At 45.7% G+C, this 23627-nt stretch overlaps 1 protein-coding gene across 1 annotated transcript in view; it reads right to left on the reverse strand.

The window, feature by feature from the left end:
- EPHB1 (EPH receptor B1) overlaps positions 1 to 23627 on the reverse strand; it is a 429979-nt gene that overhangs the window by 50491 nt on the left and 355861 nt on the right. The window contains exons 10-11 of the mRNA XM_004419346.3: positions 17464 to 17586; positions 5141 to 5388 (exon numbers count right to left, since the gene is read on the reverse strand). Of these exons, the coding sequence (XP_004419403.1) occupies positions 5141 to 5388; positions 17464 to 17586 (371 nt within the window). The remainder of the gene's footprint in view (positions 1 to 5140; positions 5389 to 17463; positions 17587 to 23627) is intronic.

Consider the following 23627-nt stretch of genomic DNA (forward strand, 5'->3'; position numbering starts at 1 on the left):
CGGTCAGCCATCCTTTCAGTTTCTGGAGTCAACAAAGGCCAAGAAGTGGTTAAAAGTCAAGGCTTTGGAGCCCCATAGACCAGGCTGGATCCAGGCTCTGCTGCTCACTGGCCGCACACCGTTGGGCAAGTTATTTAACCTCCAGAGCAGAGATTCCCACATCCATAAAATAAGAATGTAGTGTCCATTCTTCATAGGATTTTGGTGAGGTTAAATGAGATAATACGTGTGAAAGGGTTTAGCTCAGTGCCCCACGAATACTAAGACGCAGCAGCGATCGCTGGTATTATCAGCAAGGCCATATGTCTCACAAATCAGCTCTCCCATGTACCTCAGATGCCTGCTGAGAAAGACAGAGGACACCTGGGGCCAGAGCTGTGGGTTCCTCATAGCTTCCTGGGTGTGTGTGGGAGGCATCCTAGGATCATCACCCTGGGAAAACCTAGTTCACAATGCATTCTGAGCTCAACAGGTTGGCATCTGTAATAGCGCCCCCACTCCAATGTAGCAATGGATGATCAGGACCTAATGATGCAGACCTGAAGGTTGGCTCAATTAATCAACAAACACTGATTTCTTCCATTACTTGACTTTTGAAAGGCAAGTCATACTTTATAGAATATCTTTTGATCCTTAAAACTGGCCCGGTGGAGTAGGCAAGGCAGGCAACAGCATACTGTTTTTATAGAGAAGCTAAAGGAAGTCCAGAAAGTTTATGTGATCAGCCTGAAATCACTCGTGTGGTTTTGACTTATAAGAATCTAAGTCCAGACCAGCAAATTGCTTCTCCACTGACATTCCATCTCTGATCAATTGGTAATGGCTGCCTCAAATGCTGTGTGGAGAAGAAGGCTATGTATACAAGCTTTGCAGGAATGAGCCATGATTGATTAATGATGTCTGCCATGGCCATAGAAATAGAAAGTAGAGACATGTGTACCACAGATATGCTACTCTTATCTGAATCTTTTAACTGCGGTCCAGTGCCTTTTCCATTGAATATGCTGACTCTGCAATGGACAACACATTTTCTTCAGGATCTGCAGGGGAATCACATATCATGATAAAACAGGGTTATGCCTGGTGAGTTCATAGTCTTGGTAAAACTTAAAGATATGAACATATTAAGATCTTCTGATATGTTCAAATGTTTTATGTCTAGTTCATTGGTATAACTCTCCAAGAAGAACTTCCAGAGATATGAACATTAGCACACAAACAAGACAGAAAGAAAAAATAGATTTCTTAGTGACTTTGGGAGAGGCTCTGAGCACACGGTAAAAACACAGTATAGACAAGAAATACAGGCAGGCCGGGGTGGAGTGACTTAAACTTTCTTCCCTTCATGAAGTGCTTTCTGCTGAAATTGCTTTTCTGAAAATTCACCTAAGCCACTTGCTGGCCCTTTTATTAGACAGGAAGGATTTAGGTATTTCAACTTTCATTGACAAACCCACTTCAGGAAATGAAACCCTTATTTGATTTGTTTGAAGAGAATGAATCATAGGGGTTTTTTTTAACCGAAAGAGACCTTTCAAGATCATCCAGCTCAATGCCTTTATAGATTGGGAAATTGAGTTAACAGATTTGCTCAAGGCCACAGGGTGACTCATAGCAGAGCCCAAAGCAGACCCTTGGTCTGAGGACTTCCAATCTGGTGCTCTCTTCCTGACATCTTGGTTGCTGTCGTCCAGCTTCAGCCCATGAATGAGCTTCCCTGATGAGAAACGTCTCCATTTGACACTGCTCAGTGACTTCCAAGAGTCTTCCAGTTACGACCATCTGTGAATGAACCAGCAGCAACCACAAGGCCACACTTTAGGCACGGAGGCCTCATGGAGTCCGTCGACTTTCTTGGCTAAGGCATGGAACATTGATGAGGGCGTCAGGGGTTGTTCCTAAGATTATAGAAGGGCCACCAGATTAAGTCCCCTGAATTTGAATGCCAAGAAGGAAATATTTAATTATGGATTGGGATGCTACATAATCCATGGCATAGACATTTTAAAAAACGGATAATAACGAACCTACTGAATGTGTGGTTGAAGAATAATGGTGTTTCCAATCCCTCCGGAATGTGAGGGATTCTAAGTCCTGTAATGAGAGAGGAGCAGTAAGGGGACTATGAGGAGCTATGTCCGCTGTGCTCACAGGATCCCAGATGCCCAGAGCCTCTCAGACACTGACCCAGCGCTGGAGCTGCGGCCACTCTCCAAACTCTCCACGTCTGGTGTGAAAGGACCAGTTGGAGGGAAGGAAACAGTTGCACAGATTGAGGACTAACCCTTTTCCTTTCTTCTCTGAATGGTGATCCTAAAATTACACCACCTCCCAGAAGATGGACCCTGCAGAACTGAACTGATGACCTACTTTTCGATTTTATCAAGCAGCAGATACATCAATTAATGTTGCTATGCTCCAGGGTTTGGTAGTAAGGCTGAAATTAGATTTTATAGATTACCTGCCTCCATGCCGTGCGAGGAGTCAGAAACGCTTCATTTCCCCTCTCCTCCTGGTACCGCCTGCTCCGGTCGCTCTTTTCTTGCCATCCTTTCTCTTCTGTTTTCCCAGGCTCCTCTCTCGCCTCTGGCTTTTCTATCACCGCCTGGGTCTTATCATCATGAAAAATACTGGTGTCCAACAGGCCCCCGTGTCCTGGGCCCCGAATGGAAACAGCCCCATGCAGAGCAACGGTGTGGGGTTTTGATTTTCCGCAGGCTCCTGAGAATGAATCTCTGCTTGCCTGCATGTTCCAGGAAGAGAGTCTGATCATGTTGTGAGTCTTCTGTCAAGTACAGTAAGGAGACTTGTAGAAAATAAATGACTCCTGAAAGGGTCTGGAGGCTGGTTCCAGAAAATACTTTTTATTCTAACATTGTCTCCTATTTACTTTTATTTGGCTGTCTTCATGAGATCTATGAGCACGAATGAATGCCCCCAGGAAAGCAGGGTCCGTATCCTGCTCTGATATGAGAGGTCTGGCGACAAGGACAAGAGACTATGTACACTGAAGATGACATTTCTCCTGCCACTCCTGAATGGTTATTCATGTCTTTCATTCAACTAGCATTTACCAAGTTCCCATTGTGCTAGGTAGTGGGGTTTCAAAATACAAGGCATAACCCATATGTTCAAGGAGGCTGAACCAGGCAAAGTATGCGGGCCCCATAGTCTACATCATTGTCCCTCCACCCCATCAAAAGAACGCACTGCTGCCTAATGACCCAGACAAAGCAAAAAGTGTGTGCTCACCCTGCAAAGGTAGCTTCAGTTTGTGCAAATGCAGCCTCTGTACAAGTCCCCCAGCCACCCCTCCACACTGCAGCCCCTAAGCTCTGCCTCTGAGCTTTGGAGCCACCACGCAGCTGCTGTCAGATTACCAAATAGGCCTTGCTTACATTGGCCTTTGACTACATTGTTCCATTGTCCTATCAGCTACCTGCCCGCTCCCCCGCCTGTCTGGCAAATTCCTCATTCTCCAACATCAGATAAATTCTCTCTCCTCTTTGAAGCCTTCCCTGGCTTCCCCAGGAAGAGTTCTTCCTTATGTGATACCTCTGTACTCCATGCAGGGAAACAAAAAAGCATAATCTTGGCAGATGATTGCTGGAAGCTTTGGGTACTAAGGTCCTTGGGGGCAGGGACCTCTGTGGCATGTTGCATTCTCTAAGATGTACATAAGAGGATTTCCCATCCCTTATGTGTAAGAAGACATCAGATTGCTGTCCCCCATCAAAATGTGGGGCCTGTGTCCTCTGCTTGAATCTGGGTGGGCCCGTCACTCTGGTTGAACAATGCTGTGTGACTTTGCAGGCTAGGTTACAAAACTGATACAGCTTCCAACTTCTCTTCTTGGGGTGCTTGTTCTTGGGACCCAGCTTGCTGTGAGGAAGCCCCAGCAGGCCACGTGGAGAGATGCCAGCTGGCACCCAGCATCAATCATGAGACAGATGAGTAAACACGCCTTTAGATGATTCTAGGCCTCAGCCCTTGAGCTGCCCCAGCTGACAACACGTGGAGCAGAGATGTCCCCAATGAGCCCTGCCCAAATTGTAGACTCATGAGGAAGACAAATCGTTGTTGTGCTAAGCCCCTAAAGTCTTGGGGTGATTTGTTACACAGCATTAGAGCAATGTCTCTTTCATCTCGGTAGGCCCAGCCCCCAGCACAGGGCGTGACCAGAGCAGTCACTCCATGATGTTTCAATGACTGGCTATACACACGGTCCTTTGATCTGCAGCCACAGCTACTGTTTGGTAGCTTTGGTGACGTGTGTAGCCTGCTCCTTGGTATTACCCCGAAGTCCTTACTCAGAAGGCCCTGCCCCACTCTTTGATGCTGCCCCCTGAACCCTCTGCTCTCAGGATCCCCAGCAGTCCCCAGCTGAGCCTTTGGTCCCAGGCAGGCGTTGCTCCCCAGTCTATGCTCAGTCAGCTTCCACCCCCCAGACATCAGCATCGTGGCCCTTCTCATTCACCCCTTCCCTGGGTAGCTCTGTGGTGCCCATAGAAATGACAGCGGTTCCATTGTGGCTCCAGTGGACATGTTCTGACAATGATCTTTTACAGTTCTCCCAGCCACAGGCCTTGAGGTATCCCCATCTCTGCTGCAGGTTGGTTGGGAGTCACAATTCTTCATCAAGCCCAGAAAAGACTTGTGGACACTTGCAACACAGTCTTCCCCTTTCCTGCCCACAAGTGCCTCCTCAGAGGGCAGGTGGCCCAGGCCCAAAGAAAGGGCAATCCGTTTTATCTCTGAGCTGCAAATGAAGAGAGCTGGCTGGGAGAGCAGCTGCACTGGGGAAAAGGCAGAGATGGCCACTGGAGTCTATGTGATCTCTGTGATTCACACAGATGCCGATGGCCATTCTCCGCCTTCCTCTATACATTCTTATTCATCCAACAAGCACTTGTCAAGGCCCTACTCCATGCCATCCTCCTACTGAGGGGTCCTCAAGCTCTGCTTTGTTCTTTCCTTTTAGCAACAAATCTGTTAACCTAGCTAACATCTCCAGCACTGCCCACATTTGATCGGGCAATTCCTGGATGGCGGGTTATCCTGACATGGACACTTCTCCCCAGCCATTGTTCCCCAGCATCCACCAGTGCTCACGACATCCATGCCCCTGAGCTGCTCTTACCCTGAGGAAAGAATCCAGAGCGCCATTCTCCATGAACTCTGTGATGATCATGACCGGCCTACTCTTGGTGACCACGCCCTCCAGGCGAATGATGTTGGGATGGTCGAACTGGCCCATGATGCTCGCCTCACTCAAGAAGTCCCGACGCTGCTTCTCCGAGTACCCAGCCTTCAGTGTCTTGATGGCCACGTAGATTTCCCTCTTGCCTGGAAGTTTCAAACGCCCCTTGTACACCTCTCCAAACTCTCCTGCAACAAGAATGCAATTATTACCCTCCTCCCTCTCAGTCTGTGGAACCATAAGGGGGGGCAGCTGATCGAGAACAGCAGTGCTCAAAATGGAATTGTGATTAAAGTGGCAGAGATGGAAACAGTGTTCTCTCATTGTAACTATGATGTCTCAGCTCTAATCAGTTCATGGCAAACACACTAGGAATACCAAAATACGTTCCTTACCTTGGTTCTTAGAAAGAGTTCAGGTAACTGAAGTGGAATTTCACAATATACATGAGTTTGTTTTTCCCCATGTTTGGTTTTTCACTTGTGTCCCAGCTGAATAATTGAAATGAAACGGTCAGTTTCACAGAAACTGGCAGAATCATAATTCATTTTTAGCAGAGCCTGGTGCAAGAATGTCCAAGGGCTAGGGGACGTGTTCAGGTACTTAAGTCCTCTGAATGAGATGTATAGCGTTTATGTTCCTACATTGCCCTGAAAGCCTTTGTGTCTATTAGGTCCCCCAGAAAGCAGACACTGAGAAGTTAGGGACGTTAGCAGACACTGCGCAGGATAAAAGGGGGAGGAAGCAGGATTGGCCAGAGTCTCAGATCACGATGGACATTATGAAAAGAAAGGAGGAAGCGGGGACGGACATGGAGAGCCCCAGATGGCAATGAAGACCTGGCTGATGCAGACATGACAGTCTCATCAGCCCAATGGGGAGTTCCAGAGTAAAGAGCATCCATTCCGGAAAGGCCTGGGCCCTAGCATCCTGCGTGCTCAGTCACCGGCTGGGGCTGCTGGGAAGAGCTAAGCCTCTGCTGGAAGGCTGAGGCAGAGTCTGAAGGCGCTGCAGCTGGAGGGTGGCAGCTGCCTACACTCCTGGCAGTTGAACAGCAAGTGGTTTTCCCAAGCAAACATGAGCTGCATGCACACCTCCATGGGTGCCACAGCATTTAAACATTTCTGCAGCAAAATCACCAAGAGTAAAAACAACTCTGGTGACACTATTTCATAGCTGCTTAAAAAAAATCTGTTGAATCTTGTTAAACGTACTTTCAAGTTATGATCTAACTTGGTTTTGTAACTTCCAGTTCTTTCCCATGAAGCAGTTTAGTATCTACTTGTAAGCGCATCACCGAAATGTGTGACAGAGGCTCAGGCCTTCAGGAAAAACATGGCTTTCTGCTGGGAAAACTTTCTTTTACACTTTCAGCTTCTGGGAGAAAATGATGGAGCAAATTGAACAATCAGATAAATGACTGGCCATATTAGAAAAGCAAGTTAACATCTCCTCTGTGATTTAGTTGGGAGCCTCTTGTGTTTTCTGCTGCAAAAAAGGTTGGAAGGGAGCTCCACGAAAGGCCTTTTCATGCAAAACTGCTCCAGCGTCAATGGAACTTGTTAGAATCTAGGGCTGGAGCAGAGGTTGGCTTAAGCACCATTGGGAAGATTTCAACACGGACTTTACAATCCTAAGACATATATCATGTGTAACATGGGCTTTGACATTTAATCATATGCTGCTTTGATGAACTGCTTGAGGTCAGACCGAGTCTCACTCACGTTTGTAGCTTGTGCACCCCACTGCAGTGCCTGGCACGTGGTAGGCATGCCAGTAGAAGTTGGGGTGGCATATTTATTATTATTTGTTTGACTTTTGCTTTGCCTACTCTTGGGTTATAAATTGCTGGAGACTCTATCCCTGCTTTATTCAAAAGAAGTAGAAGTAGCAGTATTTAAATTTTTATAAAAAACTGTTTACTGCGGCATCTTCTTCCACAGCCAAACACCACGTGACCATAACCAGGGAACGGCTGGAAACAGCACAGCCATCCTGCAGAACGCTGTGAGCTATGGAAGACTAACAGACGAGTGATGCAGACTGACTTCAAAAGATGCCCACTTATATCGTTAAATGAAGAAGACGAGAAAAGCAAGTTATAGAACGTGATATGTAGTATGTGCCCATGTGGGGGTGTGTGTGCAAAAGAAAAATGATGGAAAAATCCATATCAAATTTATTTTTAACTTCAAATTATTTTTAAAAATGGTTACACTAGAAGGGTGGGAATAAGACTGGGGAAGTACAGATTAGCAAAGTTAATTTAGTTACTTTTATGTTGTTTAAATTGTTACAATAAGCATTACTTTTGTAGTTCAAATGAGTAAAATTTAAAGAAAAGTACTGAACGACAGGGACCCGTCATATGTGTGTGTGTATGTTTACACGTGTATCCAGGATACATGTTTACATGTGTAAACATACATGTGTATAGATCCATTTATACACGTGTGTACGTGTATATGTGTGCATGTATATGTATATATGTATGTATGTATATATGTATGTATACACACACACATATGTGTGTATGTGTATATAGATGGAATCCATCCCTCTGACACCCTGACCTAGTATGTATTCAATAACCATGAGCTCAATGAATATAAATTGCATATTTGATAAGTATAGTAATGGGAGAATATTGGTTAGTATTTCTTCCTTGTTGTCATAATAATGAGTTCTATTTCTCTCAGTAAAAAGTGACAGTTGAGAGTTGAGGGGAAATGTATGCTAATATTTCTTCTTGGAGGAGACAGGACATCAATATTTACTGACCACCTACTGTGTGCCAGGCCTGTGCTAGGCCCTTTGCATGTCATGTCACTAATCCTCAAAGCACCCTCATGGGCTGGGTATTATTATGCCCATTTTATTAATAAGGAAACTGAGGCACAAAGAAAACATGCCCACACCCCACAGCTGTAAGGCAGAGCCAGGGTTGTGGTCCATGCCCATCCCTTTTCCTGCCACACTGCCTCTCAGTAGGTGTGTGCAGTTAGCAGTGTCACAGGGAGCAGAGCTGTATGGATGTGAAGTCACAATCGGGACCACTGCACCCCAATTGTGCAGGTCCCAACAGTTCATATGCTGCTACTGTCACAGCAACTCAGCAGCCCGGGAACAGCAAACGCAGTGGGACTGTCTCATAGGCAAATGTCATATTCATCGAAAGTCCTTGCCTGGGAGTCGGGTGGGATCAGAATATTTAGGAATCATAATATTCATCAGTTTCTACACATGAGTGTGTGGAGTTTAGAAAGTGCTCCAGGTGAATCTGATGTCCCCCACAACGTACACATAAACACCCCAGTTGAGGACTTCTCTTCTATACCAGTGGTTCCCAAAGTTGGCTGCCAACCGCAATCAGCTGGGAAGCTTTACAAAGGACACAGGCCTGGGTCCCACCTCTAGGAATTCCGATTAGTTGCTCTGGGTGCAGCCTGGACATGGAAATATTTAAAAGCTACCCGCAGGATCAGCTTCATAATTTGAAGGGTCTGGTGCAAAATGAAAATGTAAGACTCCCTGTTCAAAAATTAAGAATGTCAAGACTATGACAGCAGAACATTAAACTAAGTGTGGGCCCTTCTGATCATGGGGCCCAGTGCAACAGCACTGGTCACAGGCCCATGAAGCCAGGCCTGGCTGCTCAGGTGGTTCTGATGTGCAGCCAAGGCTGAGAACCACGGGCCTAAACTACCCAAGCATATTTCAAATGGATTAGGGAGCTGGCAATGGACCTGGAGTACCTGGAATTTATCTCCACCCCTTTGAATTCTTTTGAAAGCCGTGTTTGCATACGGGCTGCCTCTCCTGCACAGGGCCTGACACAGTGTTGTCTTTATAGACGTGAGTAGAGAGAAAGAAGAGAAGAAGGAAGGAAGAAACAACAAAGGTGCGGCTTTGAAAAATTCTAGCTATCACATTACAAAATTCTGTGCATCACATTACCTTCCTAATCGACAAACGCTATCTCATTGTTTAATCTTTGTGCTGACTGGTCTTCACATGCAACGCTTCTAATGCTTTAGCGTAAAATTACATCCTCTGTAGGGTCTCACAGTATCATTTTTAAAAATTATAAAATAAAAGCGTGCTCTCCTGAAAGGATCTTTAGGGTGGCGAAACCACTCTATATGAAACTGTAGTGGTGGATACATGTCGTTATACATTTGCCCAAACCCCTAGACTGTATAACACCAAGAGTGAACCCTAAGACAAACTGTGGACTTTGGGTGATAATGATGTGTCAGTGTAGGCCCATCGATTGTAACAAATGTACCACTCTGGTGAGGGATTGATAATGGGAGAGGCTATGTATGTGTGGAGTATGGGGGTACATGGGAAATCGCTGTACCTTCTGCTCAATTTTGCTGTGAACCTAAAATTGCTCTAAAAAATAGTCTTAAAAAAAGTGCTTTCCTTGGGCGGGGAGAGACGGCTTTGCAGTCGGTCACCGTGGTGGTAGCAGCATTACTATTCTCAGAAATCCGCTCCACAATCACTGGAAAGTGGTAGCTTAAAGAATAGTGATTCTGTGAAAACAGCCCTTTCCTGTCTCGCAAAGAAATGACTTCATATTCTCCAAGCCCAGAGGTTTTCAAAGCGCCAATTGCAAAGGAAGTCACTTAATCCATAGTCCTTCCTCGGAGGCTGCGTTGCACCCTGTAGTTAGTGGCCCCAGTGCAGTCGGGAGAAATTGGTGGCAGTGGAGGAAGAAGCTCACATCTACACCAGCCCCACCACTCGACTTAGAGCAGGGCACTCCTCCAGCCTCAGCGTTCTCAGCTCTTTGCAATCAAAAGAAATGATCGGTGGACGGCCTTCCTAACAGGGTGTGGCATCTATGAGAAACCGCTTTGTAAACTACAAACATGTGGGTGGTGATTTAAAGAAGACAAGCTGGGAAAGGGGAATCATGGGGGAAAGTGGGGGGTGGGCACTGGAAGGGATAATGGGGGAAGGAGGTTTCTGCAGCCTAGTGGGACCTGAAGGAGGCTGATCCAGCCACAGCAGGGCTTTTGGTCAGGGGTACTGGGGAAGTCCCACTGCTGCATCTGCGCACGGAGGGTGTCCCCAGGTAAGCCCGGGGTGCTGAAGTCAGGGGGCTCTGGCGCTCTAGTACCTCCACAGCCTCATAGGGAGTGGGAGTCAATGGGCCGTTATTAGTAACAAGCAAAAAACCAAGGCCTTGTGTCACTTATGATCTAAGAACTGCTGTCACCTATGATCCTTGACTTCAGGCTTGTACACTATTCTCGAGAGACTGTTTTTGCTTTTTTGACAACTTTTCTGTAATTAGGGCCAGAACTGTGGTGCTTTGATTTGCCCTGATCTGAACACTAAAGAGCTTCCTTTTACATGAGCTCCAAATCATGGCTGTACGGTTTTCGTTTTTTGAATAAAAATTCATAACACCTAAAAAACAGTTTCAACAAATGCAGCATTAACATTATATTTAAAATAGATGTTTACAGGAAACGACTGGGTAGTGGTTGTGGCTGATTTTACGCAGATCCTGTACTGACAGTAATTGCAGCCAGCCTAATGTGGGTCTGGCTGGACTTTGATTGGCAGTATCCTTGCAGCTAGCCTTGGAGTTTCTCCTACAGAAAAACCTCCCCTTGGCTAGGACCCAGCTCCAGCTTCGGGGCAGTTTGCTGGCCAATGGCTCTCAGTGGTGGTTCTCCAAGTGTGGTTCCTGCCCAACAGCATCAGCATCACCTGGGAATTTGTTAGAAATGCAGATTCTTGAGCCCTACCTGGACCTACTGGATCCGGAAGATCAGTAGTTTAGGTTTTAACACGCTTCCAGGGGATTCAGACGCCTGGCTCAAATTTGAGAACCACTGCCCACAAGGCTGTCAGCTGAGGGTAATTTAGCCAGTTCCTGTGACTGTCCTCCCAGACAGCTGTTGAAATTATTCCCTACAAGTTTCAGCTCCTTGCCAGATCCTCTCTCCTACCTTCCCTGACAAAATGAGGAAGAGAGAAAAGTGGTTCAGCAGCATTAAATGCCTCAACTATTATATATAAAATCAGAAGGAAAGAATTTTCAATTTTTGAAAATGAAACATCCAACCTGCCAGCAGGTATTTCGAGCAGTAGCTGTTGGCTATGTGCAGCGCAGATCTACACACAATTACACTCTTTTTTTTTTTAGCAGCATTTTGAAGTCACAAACTGCCTTGGGGGAAAAAAAGGGAACGGAGAGCTTCTAGTTACTAATTCAAGCTTCCACCAGAAAAGAAACTTTTAAAGAATAAATTTAAACTAGATTTTAAAGTATGGTTTCCAGCAAGTTTTATCACACTAGCCTGTGCAAGGTAAATGAGTTACGGCTAAACCAGGGATAGTCAAACTGTGGCAGGCATTCCACCACCTCCTGACCCTGCACCCAAGACAGACATTACTAACTGATAACAACCCTGTTCCTTCTTCTCAGCAGAGTTCCCCAGGTACCCATTACCAGGCTACTGGAGCTGGCAAATGAGATGGAACCTGCTTAACAGCCATGGTGTCCACAATACCTAATACCTAGATGGTGACAGCAAACTGGTTTTCTCTTTTCTTGTAGCTGTTTGTGGTCCTTAACCAACTGCATACCTATAAATCACTTATTATTTTCATAATATAAGCAAGCACATATAATTAAAAATGCTAAATATCTTGGTTCTTGGTTGTTGTCCTTCTTAAGGCAGATAACTGATCATACTAGAAGTGGAGGACTGGAGGATGGGACCAGGGTATTCTAGGAAGAAAATGCTCTCCCCAGGGATTGTGGGGCATCTTTGCAGCACCACCACAGGGGCATACTGAATTCTAGGACAGTATCATCATTCCCAGCAAAGAGGCTTGGGCATTCCAAACTGCTAGATAGATTTTGCCATCAGAAGCAATGTCCCTGTACACTCAGCTGCTCTTTTCCTGAAGTGGCAGGTAGTGTGGGGGTGACATTCACCAGACCCAGATCAGCTGTGTCTGGGTTTCAATTCTTGGTCTACCACTAACTCAACTAATAGCACGACCTTCGGTAGGCTATCCTCTGAATGTTGATTTCCTCACCAGTTTAAACACACACACACATACACACAAACTTTAACTCACAGGCCTATTATGAGGGTTAACTGAGACAATGCTTGTAAAGTAGGTACACGGTGAGTATTCAGTACATGCCCACTATTTTAATTATAATTACTGAAGACATCTATTTGATTTCCTCTTCTAGAAACCCTTCCTGCTGTGACTCCTACTCAGTGTGAGGCTACCCTTATGCTGCCCACCCCCACTCCGAATGAGCCCAGGAGAATCAGGCTGGCAGGTGGTCTTTCTACTGAATCACCTCCAAGAAACTCATCCTCTTCTTCAAAGAGAGAAATGCTGGCCCCATTCCCATCCATACTCATCACATAGCTCCTCACCCAGCCCTCTCACTGCAAGCCTCCCTCTCCCTCACAATAAGCCATCTGTGGAAATGCTGAATTGGCAGATGATGGAGTCAGAGGAGGATGTATTTATTAAATAAAATACAATTGGCATGTCTTCTCCTGGATGACAGCTTCTGGTGACACCTCTACCTACATTTTCATGCACTTGACAGTCACGCTCAGGGCTGCTGCATATAGTATATAGGTTACACACTGTATAACCCAGCAGTGCCATTCATACTGTAGGGCCCAATCATACATGGCAGCCCTGGTTCCTGTTCTGGGTGAGTCTACTGACCACACTGATCACAATTAGCCAATGCATTGGAGTTGATCTGAGAGATGACTCCTATTAGTCAGACTCATGGTTACAAAGAGCTGATATTCTCCAAAGACACCAGATGGCCAGCTGCCCTCTCTAAAGAGATTTCAGTTATTCCCATTATCCACAGGGAGGAGACGAAGGGTCAGCCTTCCTTCATTCGACTGGGCCACTTTCAGATCACTAAATGACTCATGATCTTACTCCACCTCTCTCTAGTTTTTCCATTCTCTCAAACTCTACCCAGTTCTCCAAATTTTTATCCGTGTTATGTTTTTACCCCAAGGATCTACTTTCATTCAACCATATGCAACAAATACTTAATTGAGCACCTGAGTGCTGCACACCAGGCTAGGCATGGGACTAACAAAAACACTTACATTCCCTCGCTCGCATGGAACTTTGAGCTTGGTGATGAAAGACAGGCACTAAAAAATAATTATGTAATGATCGATGAGTTAATTATAACTCAGTCTTCTTTGATGATATCACACCTGGCTCATAGTTATTGTTTTTTATTCCTTTGTTCAACATCCTCAACAACTTTAGAAGAAGTTTTGGCAGTTGATGCAATTATTCAACCTCACAGTTTCTAGATTTTACTCTATTGGCCTTTACTCACATGCACAACCACCACTGCCCACACCCTGGGGACCAGGCAGCCTTCTTCTTTCTTCAAGGTTTTAACCCGATGCCCTTCTTTTCTGCCCACAACCTCCATGCCATGTCTCCCTCGACTCCAATCAGCAAGCCCACTAGTCACTCCATTAACCACATTTGGATACATTCTGGTTTAGATCAGTTTAGGTACTTCAGCGCAGCCTGCCTTACCACCCATGATCCCAGCATTAGCCATCTCAAACCTTCTCTGTGTTTCCAAGCAAAGCTCCATAACTGGCCTCCATGCCTCCGAGGTCTTACCCATCATTTTCCATCACCCCCTTCCAGTCCAATCCAAACACAGCATCTATCAGATTCATCTCCACAGAACCTCATTCCTATCACCCACCCTGCTTAGAAACCTACAGGAGCTCATCACTTTCTGTAGGATATAATCCATACCACAGTCTCTGGGTCTCTAGGCCTCAGCTTGATTCTCCAGACTTGATGCTTGATACCCTCAGGAAACCCCTCCCCAGCAACCTCTTTCCTCCCTGTTCTCAGGATGTGCCCCACAGAGTGTCAGCCCATCCAAAGCCTCCACATCCTCAGGGGGCCCCAGGTCCCTCTTCCCTGGGTCTTCCCTGCCATCAGGCCTCTCCTCCATCTCCAAGGCTCCACGTTCCTTGGGCCCCTGTCTTAGCTTTCAATCACCTACCCCCTCTCACAGAGTGGCATTGTGTCTGTGTTAGATAATAACCCCTGCTGGGCAGGGACTGTTAGGCATCAACTGTATTTTCCAGCATCTACCACTGTAACAGGCACAAAATCAATGTTTAATGAATGAGGATATTCTTGAACTCTTAACTTAATCCCTCCTGCAACAAACACAGCCCTCTCCTCTGGCTCTATACCCAGCAGGCATATGTTCCTCTGCAACCTCTTTGAAATAACCTTGCACATTCTGGAAGGCTGGGGTGTGCTGGTAAGTGTTCAACTACCAGCTCTCCAGAAAACAAAGGAACAAATACTCGTTATTTGTAGCATCTGCCTATTTCCATGGTGTACATCCTCCTACCATAGTTGATGTCAAGCTATCAACATGGCGTCGCTGAACAGGAGGCTGAAAAGAGATGCAAACCGCTGGCTCTTGCAAGCTAGCGCAAGCTGACTCCAGCATACCACTGCCGGAAGGTTATATTAATTTTCCTCCTTAAATCATTTAATTTTCCTCTACTGTCTCATTCTCCAATGAGTTTCCCCAAAACATACTTTTTCTACTAGTTTTCATCCTCGAAAGTGCAGGCCAAAGGTTATCTCCTTTGTGAAGAGAACAAGGATCTGGACACTGCTCTGTGTTGGGCCATGGTATTGTGGATGGTGTAAAATTGTGAACAGTTACTGGCCTGTCTCCCACTAAGGCTGTCAGACCTGTGAGGGGGAGAGCTGTTTGTTCCTCTCTGGAAGTCCACATCCAGCATGCAAGAAGTACCCAATGAGAGCTTGTTGAGGGAAGGAAGGAAGGAAACAACAAATGAAAGAGGGATAAATGACTTCTGTTTCTTCTTTTCATGTTTTGGTAGCATTTTTCAACCCAGTTTTTGCCCCCTGCTCCAAATCTGCCCGTGGCTAAGACAAATATTGCCAATTACACTATATAGATCTTACCTTACAAAATTCTTTTTTTTTAAAACTCAACCTTCACATTTGCTCTTTTAGCACAAAATGAAGTCAGTCTCAGTGAGGCAGGGTGTGGGAGAAGCAAGAATGGTGACAGAGGAGAAAAAGAACTGGAGAGGGTAGAAAGATTGATTCCAGCCTGGAGTGTCTTCTGTTAAAATTGCATCAGGTTACACTTAGTGAATCAGTGCCCGCAGGGATTAGCTCTGGGATTTCTGAATCGCGAGGAGATGGGTGTTTAGGAGCAGGTGGTCAGCAGCAACTGGGCAGAGGTCTTTATCCCATGCTGCTGGGAGTCTGATACACTGCTAAATGTATCAATCCCTCCCGGTACCATGTGAGCCCAGAGAGGACTAAGCCTTCTCTGAGCAGAATGCACAAACACAGCAGCATGAGCAAAGGCTACACAACAATGAAGGTGAAGGATGGAGCAGGGCCATCAATTGTCCCTTTATAGGCATCCAGCAGTTGCTGAGCTCACCCCAAATCATAACTCCCCAGCAGGGTTATACAGTGAGAAGGCTCTTAACTTCTCCCCTGACAAAGGCAGGAGCGGGCTGATGTGTGCTCTCTGGGATGAAATGCAGGCCAGAACACATTGCTCTAAGTACATGATGTAAATAACAACATTAAAATCACTAGCACCGTTACCACATGACACAACAACAATTAATAATGTGGAGAAACAGGGTGCAGGACTGAAAGCCCACCTCCCCAACACTCTTTCAAGTTTACTGGAGAAATCAGAGCCCCTAAGAGTAATCTAATTTATCTGGTATCCAGCCTTCCAAGGCATGATCCTTAACTATGTCAGCATCTAAGGAGGAAGAAAAAATTATCTGCACAGAAGTGAAAGTCGTGGTTCAGTAACATATTTAATGAAAGTCAATGGGAAATATGTATAGACTCATGTGGATCAGATTTTGGTCAGCCGGCTGGAACTCCTGAGGGGTTCGCGGGAAGAGAGTGCAGTGTGTCCCGACAGAGAGAGTCCCAGCACCCACCACAGTGATACCATGAGGTTAGAGCTCTTTAAGAGAAAAAACAGAGCGTGAAAATGGTGGCCTAATGGAGCAAGCTTTCAAATGTGATTTCCAATTTCACAAATGGCTTTTTGACCCCTCAGTGCATTAAGAGAGGCAGTGAATGGAAGGACGATGACTTTCCCTTTAAAGATAATATATGAAGTGGCTGTCTGTAAGACTTTGACTAAACATATTTTATTGAGTTAAAATATTATTGGAAGAGGCAACCCAATGGCTCTCCAAATATTGATATAAATAAAGCACTTCTAGACATAGAAGTTAAAAAGAAGACTACAGCATAGGAGTGAGGAGAGCTTGAACAATGGCTAAAAAGCATTGAAGAAGAAGAAAAGACAAAAAATCTTGTAGAAGAAAATAAAAGCAGAAAAGAGGACACAACAAATACATCTTTTAAGAAGATTCAAAAGAGGCAACAGAGAAGACAGTAAAGAGATGAGTTATAAAGTAATGATATTTTGGGATATTTTACTCACTTACATTAATAAGGCTGAGTCTATTGCCAGTTTGACTCAACTACCCATCCATTAAAGAAAGATGAAAATTCTAGATTGGTCCTTAGGTAGGATTTCCTGAAAGCATGCCAGAGAGGCAGTTAGTTCTCTGCTGGCCTGGGTTTCTATTCCAACGCAGTAAGATGGATGAGACCACACATGTTTCTTGGGAGTGAAATTTGTCTTGTGTTATCACCCATATCATAGATCTTTTGTGGAAAATATGGCTATGGATGGGTTTTCCTCTGGAAGCAGTGGTTCCTCTTCAATTCCTCAGGGTCTATCTCCAAATGCACGTATTTGGGAAAAGGAGAACTGAAAGTATGAGAAGAAATCTTGGCCCAAAGCCATGGAGATATCATTCAGTGATTGAGATACTAGGTCAGCTTCTAAAAATTTATATTTCTTCCAAAGTCTTCTCAACTGAATATCTTATGTCTGTCTCTTTATATGCATTTGGTGGTCCATTTCTAGAGCTATTTCTGAATCTTTTAAAACTACACCTGACTTCTCTGCAACACCAAACAAGCTTGGCCACCATGATCAAAGTCCCCAGAAGATCCAGAGACACACATTGTAGATGGTTCAGAATCATCTTCTGGGGTAAAAGCTGGTAGAGAACACCTAGAGTGGTGGGAAGAAGATGTTTGGACACCAAGAGAACAGAAACGAGGGGAGGGGAGAGCCATACCTGCTCCGATGACCTCTTCGATTTTCACAAAAGATACATCAATCTCCTTGGCAAACTCCCGGACAGCTTCATTGGGGTCCTCGTAAGTGAAGGGGTCAATGTAGATCTTCATCCCTGGGGAGCCTTATTGGAGGAGATAAGCAGGGTTAACATCCCAAAGAGGACACAATGGTCATTAACACTGGCTGCTGTCCCCAGCAGTCAGGGTATGGCCAGGAGGGTCTCTCCTATACCAGGCCGCCTCTCTTTGCCTTGCTGGGCCTCCCCATCTCCCTTCCCTCTGGGCCATGCTAGCCTGGTTCTCTGTCCTCTACTTCTCCTCCATATTTTCTCCTCTTTTTGAGCTCTTGATGAAATGTGGAGCAGATTACTTATAAGTGACAGATCGGGACCAGTTCCCACACCGGGCGCTCACAGAAGGCAAAGAAGCTGATTGATGCCAACCAAATGCATTAGCAGAAAAGTCGTGGTAAAATGGTAGGGCAGATATCAATATTTATCAACTTGACAACTTTCCTGAGTGGAGGCCACCGTTAAGGTTATAACTGACGGCTGTGTCCAGGGCTGGAAGAGGAATGAGGATGGATTAAAACAAAAAAGAAATTGCTATTAGCAAAACCTCAAGAGGGAAGTGCAAAGATGGTATACCAGAAGAGAAAATGTGAGGAGAAAAGCTTAGAAAACACCAATAGAGAAAAGAGCAAAGTCTACGTAGAAAAAAATGTGGCAGAATGAAAGAAAAATGGTAATTGAACCCCCATGCCTTCAGACACACTGAAGTATGAAAAACGAATAAAATGGTGAATGAAAAATACATACAGGAACATAGACTTTGTCACTGATGTTTACAGTCACAAGATAAATAGGTGTGCGAGGGGACAAAATAGAGAATTGTCATTGCAGAAAAAATACATTCAAAAAGTGGAGGAGAGGGGACAAAAAAGGAAATGGATCTCAAGAAACAAATGGATTTGTTCACAATGTAATTTTTCAACATGTTTGACGTGTCATTAGGCAGAGTATAGACATTGTTTTCATGGTGGTGGTGTGCTGGGCAGGTGAGGGCTTCAAAAGCTAAACAACACGGTCTAGCATTGCATCCTTGTGAAGAGGAGGAGTTTCCCTGCCCGCTGCTGCTGTCTGTTAATAGAAGAGTCAGGTCAGCAGGGCAGGCACGTATAGAAAAGTGTTGGTGCTGAGTGCCCACAGTTGGAGCCCAAGGCTGATGCTGGACCTCAGGTTCCCTGAGCTCTGCCTTCTCAGCGCTGCACCACCCCCCTCCACTGTGGCTTATTCTCCGGTGACTCCCAGCCCTTCACGCATGGTCTAGTTTTGACATTTTTCATCCAAAAATCTGTGGTAGCTCTACAGATCCCCCAAATTAATGTTGCCTTGGTCACCCATTCAGGCAAGGATTGAAGTGTCAGAGTACGATCCAGAAGTAGAAGGAAGACACAGCAAAGATTAAAGGGGGATATTCTTTTAAAGTCAGAGAGCCAGATGCCCTGCCCAGAAGAACTGCTTTTTTCTGAAAGATGAGTTATTCCCAGTCATTAAATGAAATCACTCCTAGCATGCTAGATGGCTGGCTTTAGGATGGTCAGTGCCATCCTGGAAGGCTCCTTGCAAACTTGAGGATGACGACATTGACTTTGGAATCTGCTGACTGAAATTTGGACGAAGCAAATAGAGAGATCATCACCTTTCTATAGAATGTTCTAATCCCTGGGGGATGGAAGGAGGGAGGGGGAGAGAGAGAGAGAAAGTGGGGAGGGAGTTTCTACTTTAATAACAGTGGACAAAGGGGAAAATAGAGATGAGAGTTCATCTCTTCCTCATTTGGTGTGGAGAACAAGTGAAGAGCAAGAATGACTGAAACCAGATTGAAGGTACTAATGAAGCCAGATCAGCATCTCCAGGCAGTCTTACCTTGGCTTCCCCGAGAAGCAACCCTTGAGACAAGGCTTTGAAAGCCAGTGGCTTATCTGGGAGGTGTTCCCAAGAAGTACCTGTAGGTGAACAGGTGAGTGGGGGAGGAAGGCAGCCCATAAAAGGTGTGCCCTCAAGCCCCGCACCACTATGGGTAACGGAAGCAGGCTAAAGCTCCCGTGGAAGCTCTGGGAGCCGGTGTAGGCAACTACATGCTTCAGAGTTGGCCCAGCCTAGGGTGCAGGGGGCTGCGGTCCCACCACACGAGTCCCGTCAGCCATTGGTTGGGGGCTGCTTGGCCTGCTGTGCAGGTGGATGGGGAGGCTCCATAGCCAGAGAGAGCATTTAGGTGAAGAAACACAGATGCTGCAGGTGGAAGTCAGCCAGCGTGCACTGGGGCAGTGAGGGCAGGAGATGAGGCGACATCAGACCCATGAGAAATGCAAAAGGGACAGCAGGTCCGAGTCAACGACCTGCGACTTTTCCCAAATTCTGTGCTGAGACCAGAGGAGGTTGAGAGCCCAGATGCTGCGGCCCAGAGGTGAGGTCAGAACCGCAGAGCCTCTCCCTAGCCCAGCATAATGCAGCAAGTCCACATACATCTCTTATACCAATTTTCTCCTCCGCCAGTGGAGGAGGTAAGCCCTCCCTCCCAGGGTGGTTGTGATAATAAAGAACACATTGCCAGTGACATGCCTAGCACAGTGCCTGATGTGCAGGGAGGGCTCACGAACTGATACACTCGCGATTATTTCCAGTAACCTGTTCTAGGAGGTGTTTGGAGAGGGAGGAAGAGGATGCAAGGTGAGATGAGCAGTGGGGGGTGGAAGCTGCTTAGGGTTGTATTAGTTACTTTAAAAATAACTACCTTGTTATTTTAGATCAAGGGCTTTTAAACGATGTATGCTAAGCTGTCCTACAGGAACTCTTCCATGGAAACTAATTAAACAATCTAGAATGCGCCATAATGAATGGTTTGCAAGTGAAGACATATAAAAGGATGAATGAGAAAGGATTCTGAGTTAATGAGCTTTACAGATATTGGCCCCAATCAGTTCGGGGAAGGAGCTATTCCCAGAAGGGAATGGCTCATCTCTTGATGGTGCCAGGATTCTTTTAGGTCATAATGTGCAACTAAGTGCACCTAAATGGGAAAAATTCCTACTTTAATGATGGGTGCAGTTTACTCACAAAAAGAGGTTTGCTACCTTGCTGGCTTGTAGAATTAAGGAATGTGTGTGCGTGTGTGGGTGTGCATGTGTGCAATGTCATGGCTGCTATTCTGGGGCCAGGGGCTTTGGTTGTCACTGAAGCCTTTCACAAGAAGCCAAGGGGGCTGCATGGAGCCTAGGAGAGGTGATGCGATGTCGATTTAGAACGCCCTGCATCTCTGCAACAGCAGGAGTCAGTGCCTGCTTCCCTGAAATTGAGGATACCATTGTTACATTGAGGAAGGGAAACTGCAATCAAAAGTTTAACAAATGGCTTAAACTCGGTGCTTTTCCTCTGATAAGGGTCTGACAGAGCTGACCTAGGACACGGTCCTGGCCTACCTCTTCTGTTGGGGGCAGGGATTGAGTGTCCTGAATCAGAAGGATGATTTGGCTGAGCACGTGCACATAATGGCTCCCCCTGCATCCACCTCATCTCGGAATGACACGTCTCTCCGGACCTCTCTCCCACATTACAGCCAGCCTTTCTCGAGTCCCAGAAGATGAAGAGAAGAAAAATGCCTTTAGCTAGGCAGAACAGGTCATTTGTCTTTTGGCTCATTTTGTTTCTGCATAAATCCTGCATCAGCCTGTTCCTGCTCCCACTTGCCAGTGAGCAGTTTTTAATTATCAGGAAAATGGTATTTAGTGCAATGAATCACCAGACAGTGAGCAAGGAATTCAAGTCAGTTGTCGAGTCGGGCACAGCCAAACATTTGGAGACAGGGCTCAGGAAATGTTCTCAGATTATGAGTGTTGGGAAAATATTATCAGTGGCAGTAATAATAATATCAGATGTAACATAGCTCTATAATGTAAGGCATTTTATAACACTTTGTACAATGCTTCACATTATTATTATTGTTAATATTATATATTTATAATATTTTATAGTTTCTGATTATTTTTAACATAGGCTGCCTACCTTTAAGTGATGTATATATAGATCTAAACTTCTAACTGCTAGTACCTCAAGACAGGAAAAAAATCTTCAATTTTATGATCTTCTGGTTTACAAATTTCTATTATAAAGATCTAATTTGCAGATATGTTTGTTCTTTGACCTAAACCCGTTTATGCTATGGCTGGGGTCACAGCCTGGACTGCTTAAAGCTTTAAAGGACCATAGTCCTAGGAGATTTGCCAAATCTTAAACATGAACCAAGGTTTTATTTATTTATTTATTTATTTATTTATTTATTTATTTATTTATTTATTTATTTATTTTTGTGAGGAAGATCAGCCCTGAGCTAACATCCATGCTAATCCTCCTCTTTCTGCTGAGGAAGACCGACTCTGAGCTAACATCTATTGCCAATCCTCCTCCTTTTTTTTTTCCCCCCCAAAGCCCCAGTAGATAGTTGTATGTGATAGTTGCACATCTTTCTAGTTGCTGTACGTGGGACGCGGCCTCAGCATGGCCGGAGAAGCGGTGCGTCGGTGCGCGCCCGGGATCCAAACCCGGGCCGCCAGTAGCGGAGCGTGCGCACTTAACAGCTTAGCCACGGGGCCGGCCCCAAGGTTTTAAATATAGTAAGTTTGGGGAGAAATGACTTAGCCACTGTCCAAAGCTTTCTTGCATGGGATGGAGCAGTCCTTGAAGCAGAAGAAACTCCTAGACATTGCCAGAGACCCCACTGCAGTAGATCAGGGATCAGGGTGCTCTCAAAACGGAAGAGGCTGGGACAAATTCTGGCGTTTCTAGCAGATGTGTGGGGTGTATCTAAAAAGTCAGCTAGATCCGTTTACAAGTGGCAGGGTGTCAGGACAGAGGAGAAGCAGGCTGAGAAAGGGCCAGTTCTAAACAGTAGGTGACATTTGGGGATTAAAAGCTGAAGGAGAAGACTGAAGGAGCTCCTGAAGGCTCCTGTGCATTCAGAAAGTACAAGATCAGAACAAAGGGCATCTTGTGGGTCCATGGAAAGCATGACTGCCTGGTAGGCTTCAGGGGTGCCAGGAAGAGCCGACGCCTTCCCGCTGGTGGAGGATTCCTAGCACCCCACAGCAGGGTTCAGAGAGGTAGTGCATGAGGTTGTCTTCAGTCACTGACATCTGTGTCCCAGCAGGTCTGACAGAGCATGGGAAAAGGGGAAGTGTGCTTCCCTGCTTCTCATTCTGGATCCAAGGCAGACTCTGTCATCTTCGTGACTCACCTATATTTGGTCCAGATATCTAAGCACAAGATGGAAGGTGTTTAGGATCTGCATATATAATCCAGTCCCTGGAAGGGACTTCATCCAATCTTCTGCCTCAGTACATCAATCACCCCTCATTTTTCTCAATGTTCGCTAGACACTCAGCCAGCACTCTGTGCTGGGACTGTGCGAGCTACAGGAAGAACAAAGCTCATGAAGTTCTTCAGGTGACTGAGATATGAAATAACTGGGGAACAGTCCTGGAGAGTCTGGAATCAGGAGCCTACCCTGGAAACAAGCTGTAAGTGCTGCAGAAACCAGAGAAGGCTGACAGCTATGGATGCCAGTCTCCGTCAGAATCCTAGAAGGACGAGTCACATGGTCCTGCACTGGAGTGGAAGAAGCTCAGAGTGTCATGACGCACAGCTCAGAGAGAGGTCCGCCAGTGCATGAGTGAGGAGAGTAAGAGCAGCTTGAGTGCGGAGAGAAGTGGGGGTCTGAGGTGGAAGAGTGCTGATCCACTAGCCTGGGAGGGCTTTGACTACCAAACAAAAGCATTAGGATTGATGCCATCGGATACACAGAGCTGACAACTGTTCCATCAGCAGGGAAGGGACGTACTGAGAGCAAGGCATCTGGGAGTTCATTCTGCTGGCAGGCTGCAGCATTGTTGTAGGGCAGGGGCTGGGCGCTGAGAAAACAGCTTTGAGGTGGTTGCAGTAATTAAGGTGTAAGATAACAGAGTTTTCAACCAGGGTGCTGCAATGAGAACAGCAGGGTGAGATAAACTTCAAAGGAAGAACTGATAGCACTTGGTGAGCAATTAAAGATGAAGAATTAAGAAGGGTCAAGAAGAATCCAACTCAATGCCAAGACTTCTAGAATCAAG

This window comes from Ceratotherium simum, chromosome 5 (genome assembly GCF_057802395.1).
Source record: "Ceratotherium simum simum isolate JZ-2026a chromosome 5, ASM5780239v1, whole genome shotgun sequence".
NCBI lineage: Eukaryota > Metazoa > Chordata > Mammalia > Perissodactyla > Rhinocerotidae > Ceratotherium > Ceratotherium simum.